The 12,470-nt window shown below is 37.1% G+C and overlaps 1 protein-coding gene across 1 annotated transcript in view; it reads right to left on the bottom strand.

The window, feature by feature from the left end:
- LOC107592924 (serine/threonine-protein kinase NLK) overlaps positions 1–9,249 on the bottom strand; it is a 41,002-nt gene extending 31,753 nt beyond the window's left edge. The window contains exons 1-2 of the mRNA XM_016282507.1: positions 9,099–9,249; positions 8,810–8,865 (exon numbers count right to left, since the gene is read on the bottom strand). Coding sequence (XP_016137993.1) covers positions 8,810–8,865; positions 9,099–9,182 — 140 coding nt within the window. The 5' untranslated portion in view covers positions 9,183–9,249. The remainder of the gene's footprint in view (positions 1–8,809; positions 8,866–9,098) is intronic.
- Positions 9,250–12,470: the final 3,221 nt, after the last annotated feature.

Genomic DNA, 12,470 nt, shown 5'->3' with positions numbered 1-12,470 from the left:
AAAAAAAAGAAACAAAATTTAATCACTTTTCCATTACATACAAAACTGAACTATTTTAATAGCTGAAACAGTAGTATAAGCTTTTTTTGGGAAAAGGGGAAAAAGACCAGTGCAGGGCTTTAATCCACTTCATCCAATGCTGTTTTGTTCTCATCTGTAAACATGCTCGTGATATATGTATTTTAGGTGTGTAAATGTATAATTGCCTTTTCATTGTTGTTTCAATATGTTTTGTTTAAATTTGTAGTTAAAACCACTAAAAATAAATGTATTTTAAAGTTTAGAATTAGACAGCCTTTGCACACAGGCTTACGCTGAAAACAACTAAATGGAACCTCAAGGTTGATCTAGGAAAATGTGTGCAAATGTATAGGGCCCCATTCCTATATTTTGCCTGGGGCCCCCAATTCACTAAATCCGCCCCTGAACATAACAACTTGTCTCACCTACATCAGAACTACAAAACTCAGAACCACCTTAACTAACCGCTGTTACATAAATGAAGACATGGCGACAAATACTCTGAAACAGTCTTGAGCAGAGTTGACACTGGTTAAAAGGCCCTCTTTCAGACATACCACAGAGAAATCCACATCTTAAACTAGCAACCTCGTGACCACTGTATCAAAGACGAGGAATATGAAACAAAAGTCGTAGATGCATTAAAAAGCTTGACTTGTGTTCAGATCACAACTCGGCAGGTTCTGAGTTTATTCAATAATAGATGCATGATAGGGCAGCGAGTATCTTGGCATGTACTGACAGAAGCCTAGAGTAACTGTTCTTGCTATAAATAGCCTGCTTAGACAGCATCAGGGGGCACGCACCCGCAGTGTGAAAGATGTTGTGGTGAACACTACCAGAGGTTCAGATATTTTACTGATCATAGCATCACACTACCTGCTCAACCAACACTGCCACTGGTTCCATCACATAATCGCAATTAATCGCATCCAAATTTATATACATAATATATGTGTGTGTACTGTGTATATTTATATGTATATATACACACGTAAATATTTCTTAAATATGTGATCCTGGACCACAAAACCAGTTACAAGGGTCAATTTTTTTAAATTGAGATTTATACATCATCTGAAAGCTGAATAAATAAGTGTTCCATTGATGTAAGGTTTGACTGTTAGGATAGGACAATATTTGGGAATCTGAGGGTGCAAAAAAATATCAAAATATTGAGAAAATCGCCTTTAAAGATGTTCAAATGAAGTCCTTAGCCATGCATATTACTAATGATAATACATTTTTTATATATTTACGGTAGGATATTTACAAAATATCTTCATGGAACATGATCTTTACTTAATATCCTAATGATTTCTGGCATAAAAGAAAAATCGATAATTTTGACCCATACAATGTATTTTGGGTTATTGCTACAAATATACCTGTACTACTTATGACTAGTTTTGTGGTCCAGGGTCACAAATATACATGTATGTTTGTGTATTTATATACATATAAATGTTCACAGTACACACACACACACATATATTATGTAAACAGAAACCTTTATTTTGACAGCCCTAATATTTTTACTTTACCATTTAGGCTGCTAAAAATGAATACACCCTTTTTATGGTGTAGCCAATGAATGAATGAATGAATGGGCATGAAAAAAAAAGAATTACTAGACCAAAGGGGCTAGCAAATAAATATATAAATAAAATCTTACCATTGGACCCTGGTATTTTAGAAATGGGCACTCAACTACTCAGATCATGGAAACACAATAATAGCCTCTAAAAAATAATCCTCATGTGAGATCCTGCAAAATGTTACAATTTAACTGTAAAATGTATCTAACCCATTTGTACAATTAAAATAAGCGCAGATGGAACTCTCTCCATTGCCCCAAGTACTCAGCAGATTTATATTTTTAGTTCTCAAGCCAACCAAAATGTGCATCCCTAATGCATTTGTGTGTGTTTAACCGCGTCCTGCAGGACTGTGTTCCAGAAAAGTGAACGCAGGCTCCAACAGAGGAGAGCCAGCACATCCCATCCCTGGGGATTCTGTTATGACACAAGAACACGTGTACCCACACAGGCACTGTGGCAAAAAAGTGCCTACTAATACAGCATACTGTACATATAAATATAGGGAAGTATCCTCTCACATACATAGTTGAAGCACATTTGAGAAGTTAGAAACCCAGTTCATGGAGCTAAACCACCGACAGAGCTTTGAAACCAAGCCAAGTTTAACTGTAAGAAGTAAACACAAAAATATCAAAAACAACCCTCTGAAAGCACCATAAAACCACATAAACAAGAGAGGTTCTGTTCCAAAATCTAGTGAGTTGCCTACATAGGCATTCTAAAGGTCATGTAACCTTATAAGCAACCAATTTAGAATGCTCTACCCAGACAGCAACTCTGCACAACACACAAATACAGTTCTTCTCTAACAGAGCGCTTACAAATATTGAGTGAAATATTTCATTTAATTTACACTAAGGTATTTTTTTTTACATTTCTTTCACCTTGTCCAACATTGTCCAAGTATTACAGGTTTCCTTCTTTACAAAGGATACATACAATGTTGCCTTAAGGCTGGAATACACTACACAACTTTAACAAAACTGAACCGATTTTAAAATACAAGGCATAATACACTTGCTGATGTTGTAAAAGGTTAAAGAAAAGGGAAAGAAAAAAACCCCTGATCATCCTACACCAAAACGACTAAGGATCACATACTATGAATTTCAAGTTGTTCCAAACACAGAACGCAGAAACCTGAGTCACACTTTGGCCAACACTGCCACTGGTTCCTTCACAGAAATAGATGCATTTTTGATTTAAATGTTAAGCTTTCTTTAAAAACAAATACAATTTAATACAAGTAATATATTAGTCTTTATTAGGTCTTTAAAGGGGACATAAAGTTGGTATGATTCTTTAGGGCCTTCATGAAATGTCTGTATCATACTTTGGTTAAAATTCCTCTTGCATTACATTGCTAGGAGACCTATGACAAATCAAATGATGCTTTTCAAAATATTAAACATGTCTGATATCCTCCAACTGGATGGAATCATAGTCTGAAACTAAAAATGAAATCAGAATGTGTGCGCATCACACACAACACTATTTTCTGTGAAATGTGTCAACTCTGTTTTCCCAAAATCTTGACTCGTTGACTCGTCCAGACTGCAAATCGGGGCAAAAATCTGGGCAAAAGCTGTGTGTGTAGTGTATTTCAGCCTTTATAATTTGCACAAAACGAGGTATCTTGAGCAACAACAGCCTTCGCATTGTGAGCATACCTATCATACCGTAAAATGATCCCTATGTAGGCAGCAAACAACAGACAAAAAGTATGTTCCTGCAACAAAAGGGAATATGCTTGTAACAAATGGTTACTGATTAACTGAAACGCTTTCATCGCAGGCAGGCGTCTGGTAAAATGCAGCATATATGAAACGGCAGTCAGATGTAGAAATAACAGCCATTATGACAAGGAGCATTGAGCACAATTCACACATCAGTCACTGAGAAAGACGCCATTCAGCAAAAGATATAATTAGCTGGAATACACAGTGGCAGTGTTGTATGAAATAACCTTTCCAAACAGGTCTGCTGAGGACCAGCGAGATCCCCGGGCTCTGGAACATGTTTTTTTATTATTAACTTTGTGTGTGAATGGTATGTGTACATGCTGAGGAACACATTTTTGCATGTCTAACGAAGCAGCTTCAAAATATACGACTCAAGGAGCCGACCACAAAAAATGCATTGATGTTTTTGATTCTTAATCCATTCAAATGAGAGCACAAAGGTTTTACTGTGCTGTGTAAAAGCAGAAGGATATGAGTCTTTGTTTAATCGGTTGAGCAAATAAACACGTTAAGCAGAACAAAGACTGAGGGGGAACATTATCACACAGAATATGCATGTTCCTCTGCACCTGTGTGTGCGTCTGAGTGTTTAAAAGTGTTTACAATCCCTTATTATGCTGCTTCTGTAGAAATCTTTCTCTTGGAAAATGTAATGGAAAAACATGAGCACTAGTAGTCACCACATTATGAATAATTTTTTTTTTCAAGGGGACATATTGCACTTTTTTTATCATATTATTTTCTGCAAAACAGCCCAAATCAAATAGTCACAAGCAAAAAAAAATTAGGAGTAAAATTGATGGAATTCTGCAGAATGGATATAAAAGTGGTATAATAAAAAAAAGTGGTATAATTGTTAAACGTACAAATGCACAAAAAGGCAAGAAACTTTCAAGATCTCTGTTTATGATGGCCATTTAAAATTTGCATGTTAACACTTTATTCTAGTATTATTTAAATACCATTATAGTATTTAATACTATTTTGAATTAGCTCTTATTTTTAAATTTTTTAAATTTAATTTTAGTTTAAGTTTTAGTAATTGTGCTTTTGTATTTTTTATTTCTATTTTGCTATTTCTATTTAGCTTTAATTTTTTTTAAATTTAAGTTTTAGCAATTTTAGTATTTCAACTTACATTTTTATTTCAGTTAGTTGCCAAGGCAAGGCATTTCTAATTACATTTTTTTGTTTAAGTTGTTATTCTACAATTTATATTTTATCTTTGAGATTTATTTCAATTAAAAGAAACGAGTTATAGTCATAGTTGTAGTTTTTGTTAACTATAAAAACACTGGATTATAATTTATACATGCATTTATTCCACCCTCTCTGAACCTTAAAATTCATAACCATTTGCATTTCTATATAAAAATGACTCTTACTGTGACTGGCTAAACTCACTTACCAACCATTTGTTACTATATACATGACATCTATGTCACATCAATGAAGATTACATATTCAACCAGTTTTGAAGCTTAGTTTTGGGTACTTAAAACTAAATGTTACATTAAACTCTTATTTCAAAAGTGCAAGGAAAATCATGTTTCCCACGATATGCTGCCTTTAATTCTGGTGCCAAAATGGAGAAATGCAAGCATGCACTATGACTGAATGTGTATTACATCTCTCATAGCCATAAAAATCTATCACTGTAGAGAGCTTAAAATGTAAAATGTATGTTTCTTGGCATGTTCACCCTTTCTTTAGTGGATTTACTTGCACATAGCATTATTTACTGACGTTATACGTCTTTTAGATGATTCCAAACATCCAGACCACAACCAGCGGTCACGCTGCATGAGAAACGTCTAAAAATACAAAAACGCATGATAAATCTCCTGGCTAATTAACACAAAAGCCTGATTTTGAAGAGCTAAAATTCCAGCTAATTTAAGAGGAAGACTATCCAGCTCATATCATAGAAAGCCTCTTGGTATTTGATGGGAAAAACACTGTGTATCGGGTGACCGGCAAGAGTGGTAAATGGGAAAGTGTGTAATTCCTCTGATTAGATTATATACCAAATTAAGAAGTTGGGGATGCCTTTAGCATCCTGCAGACCACTTCTAGGAAATATCAGAGGAAAGAAAAGGCCTGAAAAATAACATGTCAGCTTTTTCTGAAATCCATCTGAAATGTCATCCCCATATTTCACTACTAGAACAAAACCATTAGGCGATGGAAAGAAAAATGAGGAGGAGAAAAATAACCCCTTAACGGGTTATTTCTCTGCATTAAACAGAGAGCAAGCCAGACCTGTTTTGCCTATATTGTAGATGACATACTAGTTCCCATAAGTACACCGGATCATTCCTTGCCATCAAAAACACTCAAGCACAGCATGAGGCAAGCCATCACCTCTCTAAACATAATGTTCAACTTGATCCTACTTTAGCGACCACAAAATGCACAGAGAAGCATTTGCGCCGCAATTTAAGACTAAGGGGTCACATGATGTTGCTAAAAAGAACATTATTTTGTGTATTTGGTGTAATGAAATGTGTTTATGCGGTTTAAAGTTCAAAAAACACATTATTTTCCACATACTGTACATTATTGTTTCTCCTCTATGCCCCGCCTTTCTGAAACGTCGATTTTTACAAAGCTCATCGGTCTGAAAAGCGAGGTGTGCTCTGATTGGCCAGCTATCCAGTGCGTTGTGATTGGCCGAATACCTCAAGCATGTGACGGAAATGTTACGCCCTTACCATGCTGTGATGCCGTCAGGCTGGAGCGACGATTCAAAAACATTAAAACCCATTTTAAATGAGGCATTTGTTGCATCCAGTGGGGACATAATTACGGATTATAATGACTTATACTGTCTTTTTACGTGTTGAGTTGCATCACGCCACGTAAACATAAAACCATGTCTGCAATGACAAACAAGCGCTACTCTACACTGCTCAAAACTTGCGTTTGAATCATCAGTGGCAAATCCTTTAAATTAAAACGTACTTACAGTCTGTGAGTCAGAACAGCCGGCATTGTAGTCTACTCTACCAGGATCAGGAAACAGTCCTCCATAAAATAAGCTGCACACAAATGGATATTTGGGTTGAACTGTTCTGGAACATTGTTGTAAATACAACTTAACCACTGATTTCTAGTCATGTCCTCTTTTGGAAGACCAAACAAAGTAGTTTCACTTTCACAACGAAACATACGGCGGCCTAGAGTGAGCGGAGGCAGGAGGGCTACAGTGAGCGGAGGCCGGTGGTTAGAGTGAGCAGAGGCTGGCAACTAGAGTGAGCGGTGGCGGGCGGGCCGCATATTCGACGAAGGAGCGGCTGGCGGGCTTGCGGCAACCACATGTGACGACCCCGGGCTGAACTCCGCTTCGTCCACGGTGAAAGCCGATCCGGCGATCCACAGCGTGAAGTTGATGCCAAACAAAGTAGTTTCACTTTCACAACGAAACATACGGCGGCCTAGAGTGAGCGGAGGCAGGAGGGCTACAGTGAGCGGAGGCCGGTGGTTAGAGTGAGCAGAGGCTGGCAACTAGAGTGAGCGGTGGCGGGCGGGCCGCATATTCGACGAAGGAGCGGCTGGCGGGCTTGCGGCAACCACATGTGACGACCCCGGGCTGAACTCCGCTTCGTCCACGGTGAAAGCCGATCCGGCGATCCACAGCGTGAAGTTGATGTATTCCGTCAGCGACCAGCACGGATCAGCTCTAGACATGGCGGCAGCAACAATACTACGGCGAGCATAAAAGTTACACCTTCTTTCTTTGCGTGAACATTTGGGCGGCGTTATGCAAATCTTCCCACATTGTGACGTAGACATGTGGGGGCGTGTTAGAACGAGCCGTTTTAGGTAGGCGTGGTTGACTCTTAACTTTTAGAGAGAATATCTCTTTAGATTTGAGACTTTAGTCTTTGCAACTTTACAGATCTTCTTTATGCATCAAGAGCTTGTAACACTTCAAAGAGAAAGGAAAAATTGAAATCGCATCATATGACCCCTTTAAAACAAGACCTCAGATGCCCTTTCTATGGCGGAGCTCTGAAATCTACATGCTATTGTTTCATACTGCTACTTTTTTTAATTTTCAAATTGTTTTCAAGCTTTCAAGGTCTAAAAATCACAATGAAAATCTGTGATTTAAAATGTCATTTAAACCTGTAAATAAACACAAAGCTTGAGGACTCTAAAGAATGTAAAACAAAGAAATATGTGTGATTAACTGTATGATTAACTGAAATAAAACCAAAATGGCTTGGTGTGATAATAAAATTGCAAAGGCTGCAATTTAATTAAATGAATATAAACAATGTGTGTTTCAGAGTGAATCGCGACACTGTGATCTTTTATACACAAGCCGCTCATGATCCAGTGTTTTAGTATCTCAGTATCTTTTCAGTAGGGATGCACCGATACCGATACTGGTATCGGTATTGGGCCCGATACTGAGCTCCTGTACTCGTACTCGTACTCGTTAAAATGCCCCGATACCAAACGCCGATACCACACAGCATGTGATAAGCGCCATATTCAAACAAAGAAACACCGACAACAGAACAACAGACAGCAGAATGTAGTTAAGGATGTCTACTACGAAGTATATGTATGCAATTAATATAACGTTAAACATTCAGTGTTAACGCCTGTATAGCTTGGTGTGCGCGAGCTGATAAACAAAGCACGCTGAGTGGATTGAGTGCGCGGCGGCGCAGATGCGCGAGCTTGTCGAGTGAATAAACCTTTCTCACAGACATCACTGGAAAGTTTGTAGTTCGGTCGGATGTGTCAAAAACAAGTAAGTAAAACAATGCACAAGTTACTTAACGGTAGAGAGAGAGAGAGAGAGAGCACGCACACTTCTGTTGTGTGATCTTTGATGTTCACTCACTTAGCACACGCATCATTTGGATTAAAACGAAATCGTAAAAATAAGACCATTTATAGGGGCATTCACTATAAACATCATGCATTTTCAACCTTAGGCATACACGACTTGGCGAAAGTGAAACTAGCAGCCTGTGTGAAATGCGCTAGGCTGTACTATTCTGCATCAGTACAAATACGTGCACGCGTTGCGTGTGTTTTGCTGGCTTGAGTGTTTCTGCATTATATGAGTGGCTTTGGAATATAAATCGCAGCACGTTTCAGATGAAAAAACACGACTTCTATTTCTGAAAATATCACAGTTAACGAGTGGTTCTCTGCATTATTACAGCAAAGCACGTGATTACAGTACTAAGCCGCTACAATGGAGCAGCTCTAATGCTATTAAATTAAAGATGATGTACCACAGAGCAAAAAAAAATGAACAGTGAAAGTAACAAAAATTTGGAAAATACATTTGAATGGGCATAATTAAGTGTGAAAATAACCGAAGGATATAGTCAAACCAAAAATTATTCAGAGACCAGATATAATTCAAAATCACTTAATTTGACAGCACCTGGTAGTTTAGCTTACAGTTTAGGATACATTTCCTCAAAGTAGTCGATGTGTGGAGGCTGCAGAATATCCAGAGCTGACAGCACCTGTGGAGAAACAAAGACAGAGCCAGAGGTCAGCTTTGATGCCAGAGAATGTAGGCACTGACACCAGCCTTTATATGACATTCGTTTCCCAGGCACCAGCAGCCCAGGGACAACGAGAGCTAGCCAGGCTCCCGCTAATGGCACCATGGGGACGGCACGTAGATAGAGCGAGAGTTAGGTAACACTAACTGATTTTAAAAAAAAAAAACAGTAGGGGATGGTGGGAAGCTCACATTATCGTGCTTGAAGAAACAAAGCATCTTCAGCTCGCGGAAAACCCTCTTGCAGGAGACGAGGTTTTGGAAGACATTGGGCATCTTTTTGAGGGCCACTCGTTTGCCGTCTCTGGGGTCTGTCACTGACCTGAGGAGAAAAGATGAGAAATAAGCGATTAGGCAGAGTGAAAACTGGAGTTGTGACAGTTTTTAAAGAAAGTCTCGTGCTCAATAAGGCTGCATTTATTTAATTAAAAATACAGTAAAAACAGTAATATTGTGAAATTTTATTACAATTTAAAATAACTGTTTTCTATTTTAATATATTTTAAAATGTAATTTATCCCTGTGATAGGAAAGCTGAATTTTTAGCAGCTATTACTCCAGTTTTGAGTGTCATATGATCTTTCAGAAAACATTTCGTCTTATTATTAATGTTTAAAACGGCTGTGCTTGTAATATTTCTGTGGAACACATGATAATTTTTTTTAGGATTCTATGATATGAAAGTTCAAAAGTACACCATTTATTTGAAATAAAAAGCTTTTTAACATTATGAATGTCTATACTGTCACTTTTGATCGATTTAATGCATCCTTGCACAATATATGATCATTTTGTTTAATGTAAAATTTAAAAGAAACGTTCTGACCCCAAACTTTTGAACAGTAGTGTATATACGGTTGTGTTTTTCAATTTATCTACATAAATTTTTGATGACACAAAGGAATTACTGAATGACCGTTATGAATTAGTTCACTAAAACAGACAGTTTGAAGTGATTCATAATAATTAAAAGACTGAATCTAACTCTAAAACTAATACTTGCAAGTCACGATCGAAGGAGGGAGCTTGAAATTAGTCACATGACGTGGAAACTTAAAGATTCAAATAAAAAGTGCATTAAAATAACTGATATTCATACTGTTGTGTAATTTTATTTTTTGTCAGCAAAAACTTTTCAAATACATTGTGAGTATTTGATATATCGGTCAGAACTAATCTGCAATTTAATCATATATTCTGATGAATTTTGACAAAAAGAAGAAGAGAAGAGCAAGCAAGAGATAATTTGTTGAAAAAAGGCAAGCGCTGAAGGGCCCTCAGTAATGGCTTTGAATGTTGCCGGTTTGTGAACATCGTTTTTCGTCACTGTGCTATAAGCAGCTCGATGTGACCTTACTGAGAGATGCCAATTGGTATAAGTGCCTCTCCTTCTTCCCTGAACAGTAACACATTTTCAACAGCAATGTTAAACACATTACACAAATGCAGCTATCATTTCCCCAGCACACCGTGTCATTTCAACTTGTCGCTCGCTGTCCAATACTATATCTGTTTACCTGTTCATTTTTATGGATTGACTATACTGTATAGGAAAAGACATTTTCTCTCTTGAATTGATAATGCCCATGATTATGAAATACAGCTTGTGTGCATTTTTGCAAACTATAAAGTGCACAATAAGCCTCAAACCAATTCACAGACGTGTCATATCAAATGTATGCATAAGATTTCCACAACACAGAATGCTTTAGCTGTTTTTGTCGCATAATAATAGTCTCAAATGTGACTAGTAAACCTCAGAGGTGTGATCAATGTGCACAAGTAAGTGTGTCCCTGTACACCTCACCTGAAACACAATGGAACATTCAGACTGAAAAACAATTCATGATCACGCAAACACACACACACACACACACACACACAATAGTGTCAACTTTTTAGGTTTTACAGTGTAAAACACGCTAATTAAAGCACAACAATGAAAAATACTAATATACACTACTGTTCAAATGTTTAACGTTGGTAAGATTTTTCAATGTTAAAAAATTTTTTTTTTATAATCACCAAGGCTGCATTTAGGCTATTTGATAAAAAAAAGCAATATTGTGAAATATTGTTACAATTTTAAACTAAAATTTTAATATTAATTAGATATGTACATTTTCTAAATAGAAAATATGAGTGGTGCTTGCCGTGGCAAAACTCGGCACTGTGCAGTTACTAGGGACTTTTTATCATGTTTTAACAATTAGATGGGAATTTTAGCATGTAGCTATTTACTGCTAGAATGAGTAGCATGATGGAAGTCAAAAGAGCTAACCCCCCATGTTTCTATGACACTTCTATCCAAAGAAATCCCTTTTGATCTGTTTGAATGGAAGTCTATTGGGTGGTTGCTAGGGTGTGGCTATGAAGATGAAAGGTCATTACTTATTGGTTACTTGAAAAGATAAGTCAAATGAGTGTGAGAGAGAGTTAGACAGAGAGAGAGAGAGAGAGAGAAGTGTGTGTGTGTCTGGGAGAGAAAGTGACAGCTGAGATTCAAATTCATATACATTCTGCCATTGTAAGTCTATGGGACATTTTTGCCCTCTTTTTCGTCTGCTGTGCGAACATCGTAGGTCCGATTGCTTAGAATAGACAAAGCACACCTCTCCTCAATGAGCTGGTCGATTTGACACCTCATTCATGGGTCTACGACAAATCGTGCGGGACAAGTTACATGCCGAAGTTTTGTCCAGAAGAAAAATAATAAGTATGCAAGAGAACAATAGTGATGCTTTGCCTTATAGGCAAGCACCACTAATAATATTATATTTTAAATTGTTATTTATTCCTATGAAGCCATTACTTTAGTCTTCAGTGTCACATGATCCTTCAGAAATCATTCTAATATGCTGATTTGCTGCTCAAGAACATTCGTATTATTCTTATTGTCAATATTGAAAATACTGGGCTATTTAATATTTTTGTGGAAACCATACTTTATTTCTCAGAATTGTTTGAGAAATAGGAAGATCAAAAGAACAGCATTTATTTGAAATAGAAATCTCTTGTAACATTAGAAATGTCTGCAGAATACAGTATTCAATTCTTAAAAAAAGCTTTTGAACAGTAATGTACATATAATCAACAATATGTTATATCACACAGAGTGCTTGATATGTTTACTGGAGCACTGTATGTGGTGGAAAAGTAAGACAAAGTGGAACAGAGTGGTGACAGATATATATTAGAGATTAAAAAATAAATAAGGTGTTTATTTAGGGTATGAAACATTGATCGGGAAAATGAATGCTTAACTGAGAAAAAGGTCTCTTGGGTCGGCACCATGACACACAAACACTCTCGCACACACACACACACACACACACACAGGTTTGTTTGTGAAAAGTGGGGACTCTCCACAGGCGTAATGGTTTTTCTACTGTACAGACCGTATATTCTATTGCCCTACACCAACCCTACCCCTAAACCTACCCCTCACAGGAAACTTTGTGCTATTTCAGATTTTCAATACACTCCATTCTGTGTGATTTATATGCATTTTGAAAAGTGGGGACATGGGGTAATGTCCTGAAAAGTCACCTTCTCCTTGTAATA

Source organism: Sinocyclocheilus grahami, unplaced genomic scaffold (genome assembly GCF_001515645.1).
Source record: "Sinocyclocheilus grahami isolate Dianchi unplaced genomic scaffold, SAMN03320097.WGS_v1.1 scaffold161.1, whole genome shotgun sequence".
Lineage (NCBI taxonomy): Eukaryota > Metazoa > Chordata > Actinopteri > Cypriniformes > Cyprinidae > Sinocyclocheilus > Sinocyclocheilus grahami.
The sequence above is the reverse complement of the archived record's forward strand: the minus strand, read 5'-3'. Positions and strand labels throughout refer to the sequence as shown.